Raw genomic sequence first — 24072 nt, 5'->3', positions numbered from 1 at the left:
TGTATCTTTTTGAATGAAAGTTTTGTCCAAATGTATGTCCAGGAATGGGATTGCTGGGTCATATGGTAGTTCTATATATAGTTTTCTAAGGTACTTCCTACTATTTTCTTTAATGGTTGTACCAATTTACATTCCCACCAACAGTGCAAGAGGGTCCCCCTTTCTCCACATCCTCTCCAGCATTTGTTATTTGTGGACTTGTTAATGATGGCCATTCTGACTGGTGTGAAGTGGTACCTCATTGCTGTTTTTATTTGCATTTCTCTAATAATTAGTGATGTTGAACATTTTTTCATGTGCTTGCTGACCATCTGTATGTCTTCTTTGGAGAAATGTCTATTTAAGTCTTCTGCCCATTTTCCAATTGGGTTGTTTGTGTTTTTGTTGTTGAGTTGTATGAGTTGTGTATTTTGGAGATTAAACATTTGTTGGTTGAATCATTTGCAAAGATTTTCTCCCATTCTTTGGGTTGTCTTTTTATTTTCTTTAATGGTTTCCTTTGCTGTGCAGAAACTTTTGAGTTTAATTAGGTCCCACTGTTTAATTAGGTTAAATAAGATGTTGCTGTGATTTATGTCAAAGAGCACTCTGCCTATGTTTTCCTCTAGGATTTTTATAGTATCTGGATTTACAGTTATGTCTTTAATCCATTTTGAGCTTATTTTTGTGTATGGTGTTAGAAAATGTTCTAATTTCATTCTCTTACATGAAGTTGTCCAGTTTTTCCAGCACCATTTATTGAAGAGACCATCTTTCCTTCACTTTATATTCTTGCCTCGTTTGTAATAGGTGCTTGGGTTTATTTCTGTGCTTTCTATCCTGTTCCATAGATCTATATTTCTGTTTTTTTGTGTGTGTCAGTACCATACTATTTTGATGATTGTTGCTTTGTAGTAGAGTTTGAGGTCAGGGAGCCCGATTCCTCCAGTTCCATTTTTTCTTTTCATTATTGCTTTGGCTATTTGAGGTCTTTTGTGTTTCCATACAAATTTTTTTTTTTTTTTTTTGCTATTTCTTGGGCTTCTCCCGCGGCATATGGAGGTTCCCAGGCTAGGGGATGAATCGGAGATGCAGCCACCAGCCTATGCCAGAGCCACAGCAACGCGGGATCCGAGCCGTGTCTGTAACCTACACCACAGCTCATGGCAACGCCGGATCGTTAACCCACTGAGCAAGGGCAGGGACCGAACCCACAACCTCATGGTTCCTAGTTGGATTCATTAACCACTGCGCCACAACGGGAACTCCCCATACAAATTTTAAAATATTTTGTTCTAGTTCTGTAAAGAATGTCACTGGTAATTTGATAGGGATTGCATTGAACCTGTAGATTGCGTTAGGTAGTATTGTCATTTTGACTATATTGATTCTTCCAATCCAAGAGCATGGTGTATTTTTCCATCTATTTGCGTCTGCTTTGATTTCTTTCATCAGCATCTTATAGTTTTCAGAGAACCAGTCTTTTGCCTCTTTAGGTAGGTTTATTCCTAGGTATTTTATTCTTGTTGATGCAATGGTAAATGAGATGGTGCCCTAATACCTCTTTCTGATCTTTCATTTTTAGTATCTAGAAATGCAGTTGATTTTTGTGTATTAATTTTGTATCCTGAGACTTTACCAAATTCATCGATGTGCTCTAACAGTTTTCTGGTAGAGTCTTTAGGATTTTCTAGGTATGGTATCATGTCATCTGCAAACACTGATAGTTTTACTTCTTTTCCAATATGGATTCCTTTTATTTCTTTTACTTCTCTGACTTCCATGGTTAGAACTTCCAAAACTATGTTGAATAACATTGGTGAAAGTGGACATCCTTGTATTCTTACTGATCTTAGGGGAAATGCTTTCAGTTTTTCACTATTGAGAATGATGTTAGCCATGGGTTTGTCATAAATGGCTTTTATTATGTTGAGGTAGTTCCCATCTATGCCCACTCTCTGGAGAGTTGTTGTTTTTTTTTTTAATCAGGAATGGGTGTTGAATTTTGTCCAAAGCTTTTTCTGCATCTGGTTGCAGAAATGATCATATGGTTTTCATTTTTCACTTTGTCGATGTGCTGTATTATATTAATATATCTGCCGATATTGAAGAATCCTTGCATCCCTGGGATAAATCCTACTTGATCATGGTGTATGACCTTTTTAATATATTCGTATGTGATTTACTAATATTTTGTTGAGGATTTTTACATCTATGTTCATCAATGATATTAGTTTATAATTTTCTTTGTTTGTGGTATCTTTGTCTGGCTTTAGTATCAGGGTAATAGTGGCTTCATGGAATGAGCTTGGGGGTGTTCCTTTGCAATTTTCTGGAAAAGTTTCAGAAGAAGAGGTGCTAACTCTTCTCTGAATGTTTGGTAGAATTCATCTGTGAAGCCATCAGGCACTTGACTTTTGTTTTTTGGAAACTTTTGTATTACATTCTCAATTTCAGAACTTGTGATTCATCTCTTCATATTTTCTATTTCTTCCTGGTTCAGTTTCGGTAAGTTGTAGCTTTGTAAGAATCTGTCCATTTCTTCTAGGTTGTCCATTTTATTGACATACAGTTGCTCGTAGTCATCTCTCATAATTCTTTGTATTTCTGCAGTGTTAGTTGTAACTTCTCCTTTTTAATTTCTTGTTTTATTGATTTGAACCCTCTCCCTTTTTTTTTCTTGATGAGTCTGACCAATCGTTTATCAATTTTGTTGATCTTTTCAAAGAACCAGCTTTTGGTTTCATTGATCTTCTCAATTGTTTTCTTTGTCTCCATGTTATTAATTTCTGCTCTAATCTCTATGATTTCTTTCCTTCTACTAATTTTGGGCTTTGTTCTTCCTTCTCTAGATGCTTATAGTCTAAGGTTAGGTTGTTAGATATAGTTTTTCTTCTTTCCTGAGATATGATTGTATAGCTATAAACTTCCCCCTCACAACTGCTTTTGCCATGTCCCATAGGTTTTGGATTGTTGCATCTTCAATGTCGTTTGTCTTTAAGTATCTTTTAATTTCCTTTTTGATTTCTTCAATGATCCATTGATTGTTTAGTAGCATATTGTTTAGCTTAGAAGAGTTTGGGGAGTTCCCGTCATGGCACAGTGGTTAATGAATCCAACTAGCAACCATGAGGTTGTGGGTTTGATCCCGGCCTTGCACAGTGGGTTAAGGATCCAGCATTGCCATGAGCTGTGGTGTGGGTCGCAGACGCAGCTCAGATCCTGCATTGCTGTGGCTGTGGCGTAGGCCGGCGGCTACATCTCTGATTAGACCCCTAGCCTGGGAACCTCCATATGCCGTGGGAGCGGCCTAAGAAAAGGCAAAAAGACCAAAAAAAAAAAAAAAAAAAAAGAGTGTTTTTTTTTTTTCTTGTGGTTTATTTTTAGTCTCATAGCATAGTGATCTGAGAAAATGCTTCAAATAATTTCAGTTTTTTAAAATTTATAAAGGCTTGATCTGTGGCCCAAGATGTGATCTATCCTGGAGAGTTCCATGTGCACTTGAGAAGAAGTATATTCTGCTGCTTTGGGGTGAAAAGTTCTGTAGATATCTTTTAACTCTATTTAGTGACTGGCGTATCATTTAAGGCCTGTGTTTCCTTGCTGATTTTCTGTCTGGATGATCTGTCCATTGCTATAAGTGAGGTGTTAAAAGTCCCCCACTATTATTGTGTTACTGTCAATTTCCCCTTTTATGGCTGTTAGTAGTCACCTTATATATTGTGCTGCTCCTATGTTGGGTGCATATGTATTTAAAATTGCTATTTATTCTTCTTGGATTGATCCTTTGATCATTCTGTAATGTTCTTGTCTCTTGTGACCTTCTTTATTTTAAAATCAATTTTGTCTGGTATGAATATTGCTACTCCTGCTTTTATATAATTTCCATTTGCATGTGATATTTTATTCCATCCCCTCACTTTAAGTCTGTATGTGTCCTTAGATCTGAATGAAGTGGGTCTCCTGTAGACAGCATATATATGGGTCTTGGTTTTGTGTTTTTTTTTCATTTATAATGATTTTTATTTTTTCCATTATAGCTGGTTTACAGTGTTCTGTCAATTTTCTACCATACAGCAAGGTGACCCAGTTACACATACATGTATACATTCTTTTTTCTCACATTATCATGCTCCATCATAAGTGACTAGATATAGTTCCCAGTGCTATACACCAGGATCTCATTGCATATCCATTCCAAAGGCAATAGTTTGCATCTATTAACCCCAAATTCCTGGCCCATCCCACTCCCTCCCACTCCCCCTTGGAAACCACAAGTCTGTTCTCCATGTCCATGATTTTGTTTTTTGTGGAAAGGTTCTTTTGTGCCGTATATTAGATTCCAGATATAAGTGATATCATTTGGTATTTGTTGATGCACCTGACTTAGTATAAGAGTCTCTAGCTCCATCTATGTTGCTGCAAATGGCATTACTTTGTTCTTTTTATTATGGCTGAGTAGTATTCCATTGTGTATGTATACCACATCTTCCTACTCAATGGACATTTGGGTTGTTTCCATATCTTGGCTATTGTGAATAGTGCTGCAATGAACATGCGGGTGCATGTGTCTTTTTCAAGGAAAGTTTTGTCCAGATATATGCTCAAGGGTGGGATTGCTGGGTCATATGGTAGTTCTATTTATAGTTTTCTAAGGTACCTCCATACTGTTTTCCATAGTGGTTGTACCAATTTACATTTCCACCAGCATTGCTTGAGGGTTCCCTTTTCTCCACACCCCCTCCAGCATTTGTTATTTGTGAACTTATTAATGATGGGTCTTGGTTTTGAATCCATTCAGTTAGTCTTTTTCTTTTAGTTAGAGCATTTAATCATTTATATTAAATGTAATTACAGGTAAGTATGTATTTATTGTCATTTACTTCAATTTTATTTTTTTTATTTTTATTTTTATTTTTTTTGTCTTTTTGCTATTTCTTGGGCCGCTCCTGCGGCATATGGAGGTTCCCAGGCTAGGGGTCTAATTGAAGCTGTAACCACCAGCCTATGCCAGAGCCACAGCAACATGGGATCCGAGCCACGTCTACGACCTACACCACAGCTCACTGCAATGCCGGATCTTTAACCCACTGAGCAAGGCCGGGGATTGAACCCACAACCTCATGGTTCCTAGTCGGATTCGTTAACCACTGAGCCACAACGGAAACTCCAACTTAAATTTTCTTTATTGCTATTTTGGGTCTTTTTTCTTTCCTTCCTCTTTCTGTTGTCTTTTCATGTTTTTTTTTTTTTTTTTTTTTTTTTTTGGTCTTATGTCTTTTGTCTTTTTAGGGCCACACCCATGGCACGTGGAGGTTCTCAGGCTAGGGGTCTAATCACAGCTACAGCTGCTGGCCTATGCCAGAGCCACAGCAATGCCAGATCCGAACCACGTCTGTGACCTACACCATAGCTCATGGCAACGCCGGATCCTTAGCCCATTGAGCTAGGCCAGAGATCGAACCCGTAACCTCATGGTTCCTAGTCGGATTCATTTCCACTGCTCCACGATGGGAACTCCTTTTCTTGTGACCATGTTTAGTGTTATATTTGGCTTGGTTTTCCTTTTTTATGTGTGAGACCATTAGAGTTATTTGACTAGTGGTTCCCCTTGTATTTTGATATATCCATCTATTTATGTGCGGAACTATTTCATCTTGCTGGTGTCCTTAATTTCAAATGCATTTTCGATTCTTCAGTTTCTTTTATCAATGTCAAACAGTTTTAAGTGTACAAAAATATCACCTACTTGGTTAAATTTATTTCTTTAAATGTATTGTTTTTAATGATATTATAAATGGAATTGTAATTGTTTTCTTTATTTCTCTCTTAGATATTTCATTGTTAATGTGTAGAAAGAAATGATTTTTATATGTTTATTTTGCATCCTGCAAATTTACTGAATTTGTTTATTTGTTCTAACAGGTTTTTTGGTGGGGTTTTTACAGTTTTTTATATGTAAGATCCAATCATCTGAAAACAGGCAATTTTCTTCTTCCTCTCCAATTCGGATGCCTTTTATTTTTTTTTCCCCTAATTTCTCTGGTTAGGACTTAAATGACTATGTTGAAAAAAAGTGGTGAGAATGAGCGTCCCTGTCTTATTCCTGAGTTTAGAGAAAAACCTTCTAGTATTTCACCATTGAGTATGTTGTTAGCTGTAGATTTGTCATATGGCCTTTATTATGTTGAGGTATGTTCCTTTTATACCCAATTTTTGAGCTTTTATTATGTGAGGGTATTGAATTTTGTCAAGTGATTTTTCACATCTGTTGAGAGGATAATAGGATTTTTATCTTTCTTTCTATTAATGTGCTGTATTATATTTATTGATTTGTGTATGTCAAACTGTCTGTGTGTTCCAGGGATAAGTCCCACTTGATCATGGTGTGTGACCCTTTTAATGGGCTGTTGAATTCTGTTTGCTAATATTTTGTTGAGAATTTTTACATATGTATTCATTGAGGATATTGGCCTGTTACTTTTTTTCTTGTGGTATCCCTATATGGCTTTGGTCTCAGGGTAATGCTGGCCTCATAATATGAATTTTGAAGTGTTCCCTCTTCAGTTGGAAGAGTTTAAGAAAGATTGGCATTAATTCTTCTTCAAATGTGATATAATTCACTACTGAAAATGTCTGGTCCTGAGCTTTTCTTTATTGGAAGGTTTTTGATTATTGATTCAATCTTCTTATTATTGGTCTTTTTAGATTTTCTGTTTTGTCCTGATTCAGTCTTAGTAGGTTATTTAATTCTTAGTTTCATTGATTTTTTTCTATTATCTTTCCAGTCTCTATTTCATTTATCTTTTTTCTCTAATCTTTAATTCCCTCCTTCTGCTAAATTTGGGCTTAGTTTTTTCTTCATTTTCTTAATTCCTTGAAGAGTAAAGTTATGTTGTTTGAGATCTTTTCTTAATGTAGGCATTTATTGCTATAAACTTCCTTCTTAGAACTATTTTTCCCATATTCCCTGAGTTTTGGGGGGTTTGTTTCTGTTTTGTTGTTGTTGTTGTTGTTTATTGTTTTCTTTGGGTTTTTTGGCCATTCCTGCCCATGTGGAAGTTCCCAGGCCACTGCAGTGACAATGCTGGATACTCAACCAGTTGCACCACAAAGGAACTCTTTTTTTTTTTTTTTTTGAGTTTTCTGTTTTTTTTTTTAAGTTTTGATATATCATGTTTTCTTTGTTGTTCTCAAAATACTTTCTTTTTCTTTCTTTCTTTTTTTTTTTTGTCTTTTTGCTTTTTAGGGCCGCACTTGTGGCATATGGAGGTTCCCAGGCTAAGGGTCTAATTGGAGCAACAGCTGCTGGCCTACACCACAGCTCATGGCAACGCTGGATCATTAACCCACTGAGTGAGGCCAGGGATCGAACCTGCAACCTCATGGTTCCTAGTTGGATTCCTTTCCACTGTGCCACAATGGGAACTCCTCAAAATACTTTCTAATTGTCCTTTTGATTTCTTCTTTGATCCATTGGTTATTCAGGAGTGTGTTATTTAATTTCCGTGCATTTATGATTTTTTTCTCTTATTTTGTTGTTATTGTTGTTCCATGCCATTGTGGTGGAAAAGATGCTTGATATGACTTTGATCTTCTTAAATTTGTTAAGGCTTTCTTTCTGGCCTAACATATGATTTGTCCTAGAATTTGTTCTCTGTGTGTGTGTGAGGACTATATATTCTGGTGCTGTTGGATGGGATGTTCTGTATGTGTCTTTTAGGTCACTTTTGTCTGTAGTGTTATTTAGGTCCACTATTGATTGACTTTCTGTCTGGATGACCTATGCATTATTGAAAGTGGGGTGTTGAAGTGTCCCCTACTGTTATATATTTCTATTACTCCCTTCAGTTTGGTTAATATATGTTTTCTAATATTGAATGTGTATATATTTACAATTGTTATATCCTCTTGATGAATTGACCCCTTTATCACTATATGCTGACCTTCTTTGTCTCTTGTGACCAGTTTTGTTTGTCTATTTTATCTGATAAGTATAGCTACTCTTGCATTCTCTTTTTCAAATGCTTTCTTTTTTTTAAATTAAAGTGTAGTTGATTTACAATATGCTAATTTCTGTTGTACAGCAAAGGTTTAGTTATACACATGTATACATTCTTTTTAAAATATTCTTTTCCATTAGTAGGATCTCGTTGTCTTGCTCTCTTTTGATTACCATTGCACAGAATATCTTTTTCCACCCTTTCACTTTCAGCCTATGTGTGTTCTTAAAGCTAACTTAGTCTCTTGTAGTAGCACAATGGTGGACCCTGTTTCCTGACCTAGTAAGGTACATTAAAACTAAAGTTAGTGGATTTCCTGCTGTGGCACACTGAGTTAAGAATCCGACTGCAGCAACTCAGGTCACTGCAGAGGTACAGATTGGGTCCCTGGCTTAGCACAGTAGGTTAAAGGATCTGGTGTTGCCATAGCTACAGCATAGGTTGAAGCTGAGCCTCAGATTGAGCCCCTGACCTGGGAATTTTCATATGCCACGGGTGCATCCATTAAAACACACACACACACACACACACACACACACACACACACTAAAGTTAGCATTTGCCTAGATTTGCAAATGCCTACTGGGGGAAAAAAGTGGCTTTAATTCTCTACTTACTTCTCTGGGACCTCACTTTTCCTTAGATATTGCATGCATGGTAATTGCTTTACTAGTCAGTTGCTTTACAGTAAAAAATAATATTATCCAACATTTTTGGCTGTTTTCAGTAGGAGGGTTGGTTTGACATATATAATGTGCCCTATTTTCAGAAGCAGAATTCACTATTTCTACAGCATTCTAAGAGAATGACTTTTTAAAGATTTTTCTTAGATTCATGTCCTTTCATTATGAGTATCCTTCAGCCATTATGACTGTGTTATAATAAATTACTAAATACTAATACTAATACCAATAAACTAGTAAATACTAATAAGTACTAATAAATAGTATTAGTAAATACTATTAGTAATTGTAAGGTCTTCCTTATACCTTTCATAAAAGCAACCCTATATTTCTTTGTTCAGGCTAAAGAAGCAGTGACAGAAGCAGAACGATGTGACCCTACAAATATTTTCACTCAATTTTATGTATTCAAGATTGCAGTCCTAGAAGGCAGCTCTGACAGAGGTATAAATGTTAGTTATCAGTTATATTTGACTGTTAACACAAAGAATAAATAATCCTCTTTGAGAGTAACAGAGATAAAATAGTTTTTATTTATTTATTTTTATCCTTTTTATCTGTATTATATAGCTGTCTATATTGTTTCTATATGGTAGATATAAAAATATTCTAACAGTACTAAGTGCGCACAAAGAGCATTTCTTGGCTCTGTCTAGCTGATTGGTAAAATTTGCTATTTACTGTTGTTCCCAAGGCTAGTTTTATTTTATTTTGAAATTTTTTTTTACAAAATAAAATACATATATTTAAACACAATTACATTCACACAGATTATTATATCATGGATCTTAAGAAAGAGATTAAGTGACTCCCTCTGGAGAAATGGAATGGAAAATATGCTGAGACAAATAGGAAATTTATTCTATACTTTATCCCATTTTGTATGGCTTTCATCTATTTAGTATTATCTATTACGTTTCAATTTTTCTTTAAAAATTAGCATTATATTAAAATTGTGTATATTATGCAACTAAAATTTATAAAGAAGAAAGCCTTATATACCATTAAATATTATATATAGCATAATAAAAAGAATAACATAACTGGTAAGAATAACAAAAATAATACACCCTCTGAAAATAAGTAAAATATAAAATGCATAAATTGGTTAAAAAACAGTGTAACTATATAAATATGTCCTCACAATTTGTTACATCTTATTGATTCTTCAATATAGGCATTACATCATTCTAGGTGATGTGATAAACAAGACATTATAGACCTTACATTGTACCATGGAGAGAAATGGTTATTAATAATACAATTGTAGAACTGTATTATTTAATTGTACAGTTGCATTATTTAATTATAATTATCATAAATTCTTTGATGGAGAGGAAATCAGTTCTAAGGAGACTTCAGCATTCCAAGAATGATGTCAAATGACCCCCTTCATGGTGGATTATGCACTTATTTACTATGAGATATATTTCTTCTCCAGAGATTCCTTGTTTGTGTATCAATTGTAGATTTTTGGTTTTCAGTTATTCTGAAGTTTTGATATAAGAGTCTATATGTATATGAGATTGTTTTAAGTTGTTGTTCTCTTAATTGCAAGTTCATCTCCAGTGTCCTGCATTTGTACCCACCTCTTCTCATGATTTCTGATTTTGGTGGTATAATTGTGCATGGATGATTTTGTATCTTTACTGTATATATACCTTTACTGGTAACCCTTATCATTTGTGGAATTTTTGTTTCCTGTTGCTGTGTTTTCTTTTCTGCCTAGAGAAGTTCCTTTAGTACTTGTTGTAAGGCTGGTTTAGTGTTGCTGAATTCTCTCAGCTTTTGTTTATCTGTGAAGGTTTTGATTTCTCCTTCAAATCTGAACGAGAGCCTTGCTGGGTAGAGTAATCTTGGTTGGAGCTTTTTTCCTTTCATCACGTTAAGTATATCATGCCACTCCCTTCTGGCCTGCAGAGTTTCTGCTGAAAAATCTTCCGATAACCTTATTGGGGTTCCCTTGTATGTTACTTGTTTCTTTTCCCTACCTGCTTTCAAGATTTTCTCTTTGTCTTTAATTTTGGTGAGTTTGATTAATATGTGTCTCGGGGTGTTCCTCCTTGGGTTTATTTTATATGGTACTCATTGTGCTTCCTGGATTTGAGAGAGTGGTTCCTTCCCCATGTTAGGGAAGTTTTCAGCTATATTCTCTTGGAATATTTTTTTTCTGTCCCCTTCTCTCCCTCTTCTCCTTCTGGCACCCCTATAATATGGATGTTGGTGCATTTAACGTTGTCCCAGAGTTCTCTGAGACTCTCTTCATTTGTTTTCAACCGTCTTTCTCTTTTCTGTTCTGCATCCGTAATTTCCACTAATCTGTCCTCCACCTCGCTTATTCGTTCTTCTGCCTCCTGTATTCTGCTGTTAGCTGCTTCTAGTGAATTTTTTATTTCAGTTATTGTATTTTGCATCTCTTCTTGTTTAAGTTTTATATCTTGTATCTCTTTGGTCAGTGTTTCCTGTAAGTTATCCATCTTTGCCTCCAGTTTATTTCCAATGTCTTGCAACATCTTTAGCATCAGCAATCTAAAATCTTTTTCCTGGATGCTGAAAATCTCCTCATCACTTAGCTTATGTTGTGGGATTTTTCCTTTCTCCCTCATCTGAGTTATAGTTCTCTGTCTTTTCAAAAAAGGTGGTGACCTTTTTACAGATAATAGAGTTGTAGCCTCTCTTACTTCTGGTGGCTGCCCCCCTTGTGGCTGAAGTCAGTATGGGGGCTTGCTGTAGGCTTCCTGATGGGAGGGGCTGGTGCCTGCCCCCTGGTAGGTGGAGCTGATTCTAATCCCTCTGGTGGGTGGGGCTCAGTCTCTGGATGGGATTAGAGGCAGCTGTGTGCCTGTGGGGTCTTTAGGTGGCCTGTTTCCTGAGGGGCGGGGCTGTGATCCCACCTGGATAGTTGTTTGCCCTGGGGCTTCTCAGCAGCTGACTGACGGGTGGGGCCAGATTTTCCCAAAATGGCCACCTCCAGAGAAAGGCACAGCTGCTGAATATTCCCGAGATCAATGTCCTTCCCTCACAACAAGCCACGTTCACCCCTGTTTTCCCAGGATGTCCTCCAAGAACTGCAGTCAGGTTTGACCCAGATTCCCATGGAGACTTTGCTTTTCCCTGGGACCCAGTGCACGTGAAAGTCTGTGTGCACCTTTTAAGAATGGGGTCTCCATTTCCCCCAGTCCTGTGGAGCTCCTGCGCACCAGCCCCACTGGCCTTCAATGCCAGATGCTCCAGGGGCTCTTTCTCCCAGTGCCAGATCCCCACAGGTGAGGGTTTGATGTGGGGCTCAGAACTCTCACTCCTGTAGGTGAGTCTTTGTGAACCAGTTAGTTTCCAGTCTGTGGGGCTTCCCACCCCAGAGGTATGGGGTTGTTTATGTCATGAAATTGCCCCTCCTACCTCTTGATCTGTCCTCCTCTTTTTCTTCTGGCGTAGGGTGTGTTTTTTTTTAAGGCTTCCGGTCCATTTGGGTGAAGAATGCTCAGTCTTTAGTTGTGAATTTTGTTGTTTTTAGGAGAGAAGTTGAGCTCCAGTCCTTCTATTCCGCCATCTTAATCCTCTCTTCTGAGAGATAAAATAGTTTTTAAGACAGTGGAGTTCAATATATATTATAGCTTTCCTAGGCAAAGATGATACAACTACACAAAAAGAAACTATGGAAGGTTGCATAAAAATAAAAGAATATGGTCCACCTATTGAAAGAAGGAATAGGAACTAGGCAAATGTGAGAAAAGAATTGGAGGAAATTATACTTTTTTGTGCTTTCTCTCATTTGAACCAGCCTATTAAAAATTACCTTTAAAAAGATGCAGGGGCAGAGGGAAATTATATTGCAATCAGTAAAGAATTGTCTTTAGAGGTAGACCTGGAGACCATCATACTAAGTGGAATAAGCCAGACAAAGAGAGACAAATATATGATATCACTTATATGTGGAATCTAAAAAAAAAAAAAAAAAAAGTATCGAATGAACTTATTTACAAAACAGAAATATACCCACAAACATAGAAAAGAAACTTACGGTTGCCAAAGGTGAAAGGGGTGAGGGAGAGATGAATTTGGAGGTTGGGGTTAATATATACATACTCCTATATGTAAAATAGACAACCAACAAGGACCTACTATATAGCACAGGAAACTACATTCAATATTTTATATAATGGATAAGGGAAAGGAATCTGGAAAAATATATGTAGCTGAATCACTTTGTTGTACACCTGAAATTAATATGACATGTAAACCTCTCTTTTTTACAGTGGCAAGAGGGGAGTTCCCATCATGACTCAGTGAAAATGAATCTGACTAACATCCATGAGGACACAGGTTCCATCCCTGGCCTCACGCAGTGGGTTAAGGATCTGACATTGCTGTGGCTGTGGTGTAGGCCAGCAGCTACAGCTCCAATTCGATCCCTAACTTAGAAACCTCCATATGCTGTGGGCACAGCCGTAAAATTTAAAAAAATAAAAATAAAAAAATAAAGTAGCATGAGGTAGCTAAAGAGGAGGTAATGCTCATCAGTAAAGGACTCAAATGTCATAAAAAGGATGCAAAAGCAAAGAGTGATGTAAGTGAAGTGTTTAATATTGCATGTTACAGACTGAGCTTATGAATGTATTCTCAGAGGTCTATGAGTTTTATAACAATTTGAAATTTCTTTGTTTTAATTTTAATGATAATAAAATTAAAATTATCTCGGAAAAAAAAAAAACATGTCTTTAGAGAATGGAAGTCTCCAGGATACCTTTCAATTGTTTTCACTTATTTGGGCAGTGAGGTTATTAATGAGAGATTTGGCCCTGAAGTGGAGTTTCTCTCCACAAAGTTGACAGTGTTGCAATTGCTCACATGAACCTTATCCCATTAGTGCAGTGTCCTTTCCACTGTTAAGGATAGTTTCCTAGCTAGTATGTCTGTACACACGTGTATCTTGACTTACATGTGTTACAGATATACCTATACTGTGATATTATTCCTGTTCAGCCCTCTGAGTAGCTGAGCAAATCTTAGAGCAATTTGAGCTCCCGACTCGTTCTTTGTGAAGGGTACAAGTTGAGAAATTGAGAAGCTTGAGTTAATGGATTCAAATAGAATTTATACTAATCCAATTAAGCAACTATTTATTAATACCTGCTATATGTGCAGTGGACTCTGTTATTCACTTTATAAGAAAAAGAAATATGATTTATTCTGCTTTGAAAAAGAAATATTCCAGGTTAGTAAACCAAACCTCTATATTAAGTAAGGAGTAGTAAATTAGAATCAGCTTTTTATCAAGGTTAATATTGTTATAATGTCCATCATCAGCGTTTTCACTACAGATTTCTGTGTGTTTTTCTCTTTTTTCTTTCTCTCTCTCTCTCTCTCTCTCTCTTTTTTTTTTTTTTTTTTTTGCTTTTTAGGGCCACTTTTGTGGCACATGGAAGTTCCCAGGCTAGGGGTCAAAACAGAGCTACAGCTGCCAGCCTACACCACAGCCACAGCAATGCCGAATCCTTAACCCACTGAGTGAGGCCAGGGATTGAACCCACATCCTCATGGATCCCTGTTGGGTTCGTTAACTGCTGAGCCACAAAGAGAACCCCAGCATGTGTTTTTCTTGATATACTATGCTGAAGTATAAAAACTTTTGAAACTTTACCAGCAGAAATGGCAAAAACAATCTGCACTACCAGATTTCCTATTAAACTTTTTCTTTTAACATTCTAGTAGAATAAAATTATTTTACTTTTTAAACCTAGCATCAGCTCAATTTTTTTATTTCTTTCCCAGTTGCCTGTGACCATTTTTAGACATGTTTGTTGAGGATACACACACTAAAATTTACTTTTGCTTAGTGTATGATTCTATGAGGTTTTTTAATAGAAGTAATTCTGTGAGTTTTGACAATTGCATGTAGTCATGTAACCACCATCACAATCAAGATTAATATGAACAAAAAATTAACTCAGGCCCCTTTATTGTCACTCCATCCCATCACTTCCAGTCCTGATTTCTACTGATCTCATTTGTATCTCTATAGTTTTACTTTTTCCAGAATGTCACATAAATGGAATCATACAGTATGAAGCTTTTTGAACTTGGCTTCTTTAACTTAGCATAATGCATTTGAAACTCATTCATGCTGTTGTATTCCCATAGTTTGTTCTTGTTTTATTAAGTAGTATTTCATAAGTATGGATGCCACAGTTTATACATTTGTCAGTTGAAGGATATTCGGATGGTTTCCAGTTTAGGTGATTATGAATAAAGGTGCTACAAACATCTGTTTACAAATTTTGTGTGATGACAAGCTTTTACTTCTCTATGGTAAATGTTGAGGGGTGGTATTGCTGGATTGTATGGTCAGTATATGTTTAACACTGAAACTGCCTAACTCTTTTCTTAAGTGGCTAGAGTTTTATGTTCTGTTCCAGTTGATCTACATCCTCACCGGCACTTGGAATTGCCCATTAAAATGTTTTTAGCCATTCTAATAGTCAGGTAGTGGTATCTTACTATGATTATAATTAGCATTTACATAATGTCTAATATTTGACATCCATATATCTTCTTTGGTGGAGTGTTTGTGCAAATATTTTGCCCAGTTTTCTGTAAAGAACTTTGTTTTCTTATTGTTTTGAAAGTTCTTTATATATTATCAATACAATTTATTTATCAGATGTGTGTTCTACAGTTTTTTTAGGGCCACTCCCACAGCATATGGAGGTTCCCAGGCCTAGGGGTCGAATCAGAGCTGTAGCTGCTGGCCTACACCACAGCCACAGCAATGTGGGGTTTGAGCCTCGTCTGCGACCTACAGCACAGCTCACAGCAACACTGAATCCTTAACCCACTGAGCAAAGCCAGGGATCAAGCCTGCATCCTCATGGATACTAGTCAGATTCATTTCTGCTGAGCCATGACAGGAACTCCAAGAAGTCTTTACCTAACTCAAGGTCACAAAAAATTTTTGCCTGTGTTTTCTTCAAGAGATTCAATAGTTTTAGGTTTATGGTTAACCCTGTGACCCATTTTGCATTAATTTTTTGTGTTTGAATTAAGGTATGTATTGAAGTTTGTTTATGTTTTTTTTTGTACATGGCTATCCAATAATTCTAGTTTGATTTATTTAAAAATTCTGTCCTTTCCCAACCTAATTGCTTTTGCATCTTTATTGAAAAATCATTTGTCATTTGTGCTTGGATCTCTTTCTGGACTCTTCATTCTGTTCTACTGATCTATTCATCTACCTTTACACCATTGCTATACTGTCTTGATTGGTATAGCTATGTAGTAAATTTGAAGTCATGTAGTGTTAGTCCTCCAGCTTTATTCTTCTCTCTCAAACTGTTTGAGTTCTTCTAAGTCCTTTGTATATCCATATGAATTTTAGAATCAGTTTTTCAATATCTATGAAAGTAAGTATTGATATGGATTTCATTGAATCTATAGATCAGTTGGAGAAAATTGACATCTTCCAATCTGTGAACAAATTATATACCTCCATTTATTTAGGTCTTTAATTTCTCTCAGTGATCTTTTCTATCTTTCAGCATATAGGTTTTGTGCATCTTTTGTCAGATTTATCCCTAAGTATACCATATTTTATGCTGTTTCAAATGGCATTTAAAAAAACTTCAGTTTCTGATTACTCATTGCTAATATGTAGAAATACAGGTGATTTTTGTATATTAGTTCTGTATCCTGTAGACTTGATAACCTCACTTATTAGTTCCAATAGCTTTCTTATAGAGTCCATCAGATTTTCTATGTAGTTGATTATGTCTCTGCAAATAAAGACAAATTTTACTACTTCCTATCCAATCTGGGTACATTTTTAATGCCTATTGTACTTGTTAGAATCTCCCATACAGTGTTGAGTAAAATTGGTAAAAAGCAATTTTTTTTCTAAGTTTTTTTCCTGATTTTAGAGGGAAAGCATCCAGTCTTCAACCATTAAGTATGATGTTAGCTGTAGGTTTTTCATATGTACCTTTTTTCAGGTAGAGGAAGCTCCCTTCCATTTCTAGTTTCCAGGGAGTTTTTTTTATCAGCAGTGGATGTTGAATTTGGTCATATGACTTTTCCACATCTATTGAAATGATCAGTTTTTTTAAAGTTTGTTAATACAGTTGGTTACATTTATTTATTTATTTATTTTAACCTTTTTTTCCTACTGTACAGCATGGTGACCCAGTTACACATACATGTATACATTCTTTTTTCTCACATTACATGTTCCATCATAAGTGACTAGACAGAGTTCCCAGGGCTACACAGCAAGATCCCATTGCTAATCCATCCCGAAGGCAAGAGTCTGCATCTATTAACCCCAAGCTTAAAGTAAGCTGATACAACCACTATGGAGAACCATATGGAGGTACCTTAGAAAACTATACATAGAACCCAGCAATCCCACTCTTGGGCATACATCCGGACAAAACTTCCCTTAAAAAAATCATAGGCACCGCATGTTCATTGTAGCACTATTCACAATAGTGAGGACATGGAATCAACCCAAATGTACATTGACAGATGATTGGATTAGGAAGATGTGGTATATATACACAATGGAATACTACTCAGCCATAAAAAAGAAAATAATGCCATTTACAGCAACATGGATGGACTAGAGACTCTCATACTGAGTGAAGTAAGTCAGAAAGAGAAAGACAAATACCATATGATATCACATATCTAGAGTCTAATATAAGGCACAAAAGAACCTTTCCTCAGAAAAGAAAATCATGGACTTAGAGAATAGACTTGTGGTTGCCAAGGGGGAAGGGGAGGGAGTGTAATGGACTACATTTATTTTTCAACTGTTAAACCAATGCTGCATTCCTGGGATAAGCTCCACTTGGTCGTAATGTGTTTGTTTGTTTGTTTTAATAAAATGTTAGATTTGATTGGCTAACAGCTTAAGAATTTTTTTACCTGTGTCCATGAGTGATATTGTTCTCTAGTTTCTTTTCCTGTAATGTTTTTTATTTTGCCATTAGGGTAGTGCTGGCTCCATAGAACGAATTGGAAAATATTCCCTCTTCCTTCTAGGAGAGATTGTGTTGCTTAATTAGTATTATTTCTTTGTTAAATGTTTTGTAGAGGTCACAAGTGAAGCCATCGAGAGCTGGAGTTTTCTTTATGGGAAGGTTTTTAATTATAAACTCAATTTCTTTAATAGATAATAGGTCTCTTTAGATTATCTATTATTTCCTAATTGAGCTTTGATAGTTTGTGTCTTTCAAGAAATTTGTTTCATCTAATTTGTTGGGAGTATTGGCCTAAAGTCATTCATTATATCTCCCATATTATCCTTTTAATATCTGTAAAATCTATAATGATGACACCTTTCTCATTCCTGATATTTGTAAGTTGTGTCTTGTTTCTTTTTCTCCCTGTCAGAGTGGCTACAAGTTGACCAATTTTATTGATCTCCAAGAACCAGCTTTTGGTTTCACAGATTTTGCTCTTTTTTTCTGTTTTATATTTCATGTATTTATGTTCTGCTCTTTATCATTTCCATTCTTCTACTTATTTTGAGCTTCATTTGCTCTTCCTTTTCTAGTTTCCAAAAGTGAAAGCTAAGGTCATTAATTTAATTTTATTTGGGTCTAACATAAACAGTGAATACTATAAATTACCTTCTAAGTACTGCTTTGGTGATAGTCCACAAATTTTGATATACTGTGTTTTCATTTTATTTGTATTTTATTTTATTTGTATTTTGTTTTATTTTATTTTATTTTATTTTATTTTAGGGATGCACCTGTGGCATAGGGAAGTTCACAGGCTAGGTGTCAAATCAGAGCTGCAGCTGCTGGCCTAGTCCACAGCCACAGCAACATGGGATCTGAGCCACATCTGCAACCTACACCACAGCTCATGGAAACTCTTCATCCTTAACCCCCTGATCAAGTCCAGGGATCGAACCCACATCCTCTTGGATACTAGTAGGGTTCATTACCACTGAGCCACAACTGGAACTTCCTGTGTTTTCATTTTAATTCAGTTCAGAATACTTTCCAATAGGACTTTTGACTCCAGTTTAAACCCATGGATTATTTAGAAGTATGTTGTTTATTTTCCAAACATTTGCAGATTTCCAGATGACTTTTTTATTAATTCTATTTTAGTCAAAGATCATGACTTTGTATGACTAGAATCTTTTAAAATATCTTAAGACTTGCTATATTCCCAGAATATTGTCTTTCTTGGTAAATGTTCCATGTGCACCTAGAGAGAATGTGTATTTTGGTGGCATAGGGTCAAGTGTTCCATAATTGTTAATTGGGTCAGGTTGATTAATAATGTTAAATATCCTTGCTGATTTTCTGTCTCTTTGTTCTGTTAGTTACTGAGAGAGGTTATTGAGATCTTTGACTGTAATTATGGATTTATTCATTTCTTGAAGTTCTATCAGTTTTTCCTTCTTGTATTTTGAAATTTTGTTACTTAATGCGTAAGTTAAGTACTTAATACATTAGGATTGTTATGATCTCATAATAAATTAATTCCTTTATTAAGTTAAGTACTTAATACATTAGGATTGTTATGATCTCATAATAAATTAATTCCTTTATCATGAAATAATCTGTCACTGATAATATTTCCTTGCTCTGAAATCTCTTTTTTTGATAGTAATATAGCCATTCCAGCTTTCTTTTGATTACCTTTATGATAGTACATATTATCCATTTTCTTTTAACCAATTGTGGCTTTATATTTAAAGTATGTTTCTTGGAGGTAGCATGCAATTGGAAATTGTTTTCATTAATTCACTTTATCTCTGCCTTTTAATGGGTCATATAGGCCATATTTATGTTTTACCATGATTATTGATATGACTAGGTTTAAATTTAGCATCTTATTTGTCTTCTATTTGTCCATTCTATTTTTTGTTGCAGTTTCTCCTTTTTTCTGCTTTCTTTTTTTAATGATTTTTATTTTTTCCATTATAGTTGGTTTACAGTTTTCTGTCAGTTTTCTACTGTACAGCAAAGTGACCCAGTCACACACACACATACATATATATATATATACATTCTTTTTCTCACATTAGCCTCCATCATGCTCCATCACAAGTGACTAGATATGGTTCCCTGTGCTATACAGCAGTATTTCATTGCTTATCCACTCCAAATGCAATAGTTTGCATCTATCAACCCCAAGCTCCCAGTCCCTTTTACTCCCTCTCCCTTGGCAACCACAAGTCTGTTCTCCAAGTCCATGCATTTCTTTTCTGTAGAAAGGTTCATTTGTGCCATGTATTAGATTCCAGATATAAGTAATATCATATGGTATTTGTCTTTTTCTTTCTGACTTACTTCACTTAGTATGAGAGTCTTTAGCTACATCCAGGTTGGTGCAAATGGCATTATTTTGTTCTTTATTATGACGGAGTAGTATTCCATTGTGTATATATACCACTTAATTGAATATGATTACATTTATCTTATTCTTTGCCTTATTAGCTATTAACTTTTTGTTTTGTTATTTTAATTGTTACTTAAGGTTTATAGTGCATATATTTTAACTTATCATGGTCTACCTTTATTTTGGGGGCTCAAACCCATGGCATATGGAGATTCCCAGGCTAGGGGTTGAATAGCCACAGCCACAGCAACACAGGATCCAAGCCACATCTGTGACCTACACCACAGCTCACAGCAATGCCAGATCCTTAACCCACTGAGTGAGGCCAGGGATCGAACCTGCATCCTCATGGATACTAGTCAGATTTGTTTCCCTGAACCATGGCAGGAATTCCTATCATGGTCTGCCATTAAGATACATAATAGAATATAATATTGCCATTCTTTTTTCTTTTAATTTATTCTATATTATATTCCACTTTTCTGTAAGAATCCACTTTTGCAAATATATCCATGGAATAAATTCACAGAGGTGAATTGCTCAGTTAGGCATTTTTCTGACATTCAAGTTGTCCTTGACAGTTTAGCAGCTTGGATGACTTTATGAAAACTAATTAATATTTTGAAGATATTGGTATTCTTAAAATGAATTCCAAAGTCATTGTGGTATAATTAACTATAGTTAGCTATTATCCTTGATAAGAGTATCTCATTTTTTAAATTGTTTCCTTGTTTTTCAGCTTTGCAAGCAATTACTGCTTTAGAGAATATACTAACAACTACAGAACAAGAAGAGAATGATGTACTTACAGATAGAGGTTCTGCTGTCATGGTCCTTACTTTAGCTGCCCAGTTTGCTCTAGAGGTAATTGTTATATACCCATCTATGAAATGTTTATTTCTTTTCCATTTTCAGAGAAAATTATAATAGAATCATCATCAGTTAGGCATAGGAAAGGCCTTTCTTTACCCTCTGTTTTGCCTCATATTTTCACACCAAACTATGGTTGCAGAATTGCTTTCTTTTTCTTCATTTCTTCATGGTATATAGTAAATAAAACAAAGTGAGGTAACAGATTTGTGCTTAAAACTACAGAAAAAATAAACATAGCAAAACATTAACTTTTAAAAGAAACTCAAGATATAAAATACTATATCATACAAAAAAAGTTATCTATTCAGAAACTTTCTCATCAATTTGCAAAAAAAAAAGCAGTTTTAAATTAAATGGAAAATAAAATGAAGATTGGGGATTAAGATGGCAGAATAGAAGGACTGGAGCTCAACTTCTCTCCTAAAAACAACAAAATTCACAACTAAAGACTGAGCATTCTTCACCCAAATGGACTGGAAGCCTTAAAAAAAAACACACCCTACGCCAGAAGAAAAAGAGGAGGACAGATCAAGAGGTAGGAGGGGCAATTTCATGACATAAACAACCCCATACCTCTGGGGTGGGAAGCCCCACAGACTGGAAACTAACTGGTTCACAAAGACTCACCTACAGGAGTGAGAGTTCTGAGCCCCACATCAAACCCTCACCTGTGGGGATCTGGCACTGGGAGAAAGAGCCCCTGGAGCATCTGGCATTGAAGGCCAGTGGGGCTGGTGCGCAGGAGCTCCACAGGACTGGGGGAAATGGAGACCCCATTCTTAAAAGGTGCACACAGACTTTCACGTGCACTGGGTCCCAGGGAAAAGCAAAGTCTCCATGGGAATCTGGGTCAAACCTGACTGCAGTTCTTGGAGGACATCCTGGGAAAACAGGGGTGAACGTGGCTTGTTGTGAGGGAAGGACATTGATCTCGGGAATATTCAGCAGCTGTGCCTTTCTCTGGAGGTGGCCATTTTGGGAAAATCTGGCCCCACCCGTCAGTCAGCTGCTGAGAAGCCCCAGGGCAAACAACTATCCAGGTGGGATCACAGCCCCGCCCCTCAGGAAACAGGCCACCTAAAGACCCCACAGGCACACAGCTGCCTCTAATCCCATCCAGAGACTGAGCCCCACCCACCAGAGGGATTAGAATCAGCTCCACCTACCAGGGGGCAGGCACCAGCCCCTCCCATCAGGAAGCCTACAGCAAGCCCCCATACTGACTTCAGCCACAAGGGGGGCAGCCACCAGAAGTAAGAGAGGCTACAACTCTATTATCTGTAAAAAGGTCACCACCTTTTTTGAAAAGACAGAGAACTATAACTCAGATGAGGGAGAAAGGAAAAATCCCACAACATAAGCTAAGTGATGAGGAGATTTTCAGCATCCAGGAAAAAGATTTTAGATTGCTGATGCTAAAGATGTTGCAAGACATTGGAAATAAACTGGAGGCAAAGATGGATAACTTACAGGAAACACTGACCAAAGAGATACAAGATATAAAACTTAAACAAGAAGAGATGCAAAATACAATAACTGAAATAAAAAATTCACTAGAAGCAGCTAACAGCAGAATACAGGAGGCAGAAGAACGAATAAGCGAGGTGGAGGACAGATTAGTGGAAATTACGGATGCAGAACAGAAAAGAGAAAGACGGTTGAAAACAAATGAAGAGAGTCTCAGAGAACTCTGGGACAACGTTAAATGCACCAACATCCATATTATAGGGGTGCCAGAAGGAGAAGAGGGAGAGAAGGGGACAGAAAAAAAATATTCCAAGAGAATATAGCTGAAAACTTCCCTAACATGGGGAAGGAACCACTCTCTCAAATCCAGGAAGCACAATGAGTACCATATAAAATAAACCCAAGGAGGAACACCCCGAGACACATATTAATCAAACTCACCAAAATTAAAGACAAAGAGAAAATCTTGAAAGCAGGTAGGGAAAAGAAACAAGTAACATACAAGGGAACCCCAATAAGGTTATCGGAAGATTTTTCAGCAGAAACTCTGCAGGCCAGAAGGGAGTGGCATGATATACTTAACGTGATGAAAGGAAAAAAGCTCCAACCAAGATTACTCTACCCAGCAAGGCTCTCGTTCAGATTTGAAGGAGAAATCAAAACCTTCACAGATAAACAAAAGCTGAGAGAATTCAGCAACACTAAACCAGCCTTACAACAAGTACTAAAGGAACTTCTCTAGGCAGAAAAGAATAAGAGAAGAAGGAAAGAAAAAAGAGCAGCAAAAGCAAATTCAAAGCAATTAATAAAATGGCAATAAGAACATACATATCCATAATTACCTTAAATGTTAATGGACTAAACACCCCAACCAAAAGACATAGATTTGCTGAATGGATACAAAAACAAGACCCATATATATGCTGTCATCAAGATATCCATTTCACTTCTAGGGACACATACAAATTGAAAGTGAGAGGATGGAAGAAAATATTTCACGCAAACGGGGATCAAAAGAAAGCTGGAGTAGCAATACTCATAACAGACAAAATACACTTTAAAATGAAGACTATTTTAAAGGACAAGGAAGGACATTACATAATGTTCAAAGGATCAATCCAAGAACAAGATATAACAATTTTAAATATCTACACACCCAACACAGGTTCACCACAATATATAAGGCAGTTATATAATATATAACTGCTAACAACCTTAAAAGGAGAAATCTACAATAACACAATCGTAGTGGGGGATTTTAACACCCCACTTACAGCAATGGACAGATAAACCAGACAGAAAATAAGGAAACACAGGCCCTGAATGATGCATTAAACCAGATGGACTTAACAGATATTTATAGGACATTTCATCCAAAAGCAACAGAATACACATTCTTCTCAAGTGCACATGGAACATTCTGTAAGATTGATCACATCCTAAGCTACAAATCCAAACTCGGTAACTTTAAGAAAATTGAAATCAGGAGTTCCCGTCGTGGCTCAGTGGTTAACGAATCTGACTAGGAACCATGAGGTTGCGGGTTTGATCCCTGGCCTTGCTCAGTGGGTTAAGGATCCAGCATTGCCGTGAGCTGTGTTGTAGGTTGCAGATGTGGCTCGGATCCCACGATGCTGTGGCCCTGGCATGGGCTGGCGGCTACAGCTCCGATTAGATCCCTAGCCTGGGAACCTACATATGCCGTGGGA

The 24072-nt window shown here is 36.5% G+C and overlaps 1 protein-coding gene across 6 annotated transcripts in view; it reads left to right on the top strand.

The window, feature by feature from the left end:
* The window catches only part of TEX11 (testis expressed 11), a 382097-nt gene that overhangs the window by 228687 nt on the left and 129338 nt on the right, over window positions 1-24072 (top strand). For 4 of the 6 annotated variants that reach the window (XM_003484125.5, XM_085007268.1, XM_085007267.1 and 1 more), the window contains exons 17-18: window positions 9007-9109; window positions 20763-20887. The exons of 1 other annotated variant lie outside the window; for it this stretch is intronic. In XM_003484125.5, the coding sequence (XP_003484173.3) occupies window positions 9007-9109; window positions 20763-20887 (228 nt within the window). The remainder of the gene's footprint in view (window positions 1-9006; window positions 9110-20762; window positions 20888-24072) is intronic. One more of the 6 variants, XR_014835136.1, reaches the window with a different exon arrangement.

Source organism: Sus scrofa, chromosome X, assembly GCF_054392235.1.
Source record: "Sus scrofa isolate SSC_HxYL_T2T_F1_AM1 chromosome X, Sscrofa_HxYL_maternal_Yorkshire_Landrace_v2.0, whole genome shotgun sequence".
NCBI lineage: Eukaryota > Metazoa > Chordata > Mammalia > Artiodactyla > Suidae > Sus > Sus scrofa.
The sequence above is the reverse complement of the archived record's forward strand: the minus strand, read 5'-3'. Positions and strand labels throughout refer to the sequence as shown.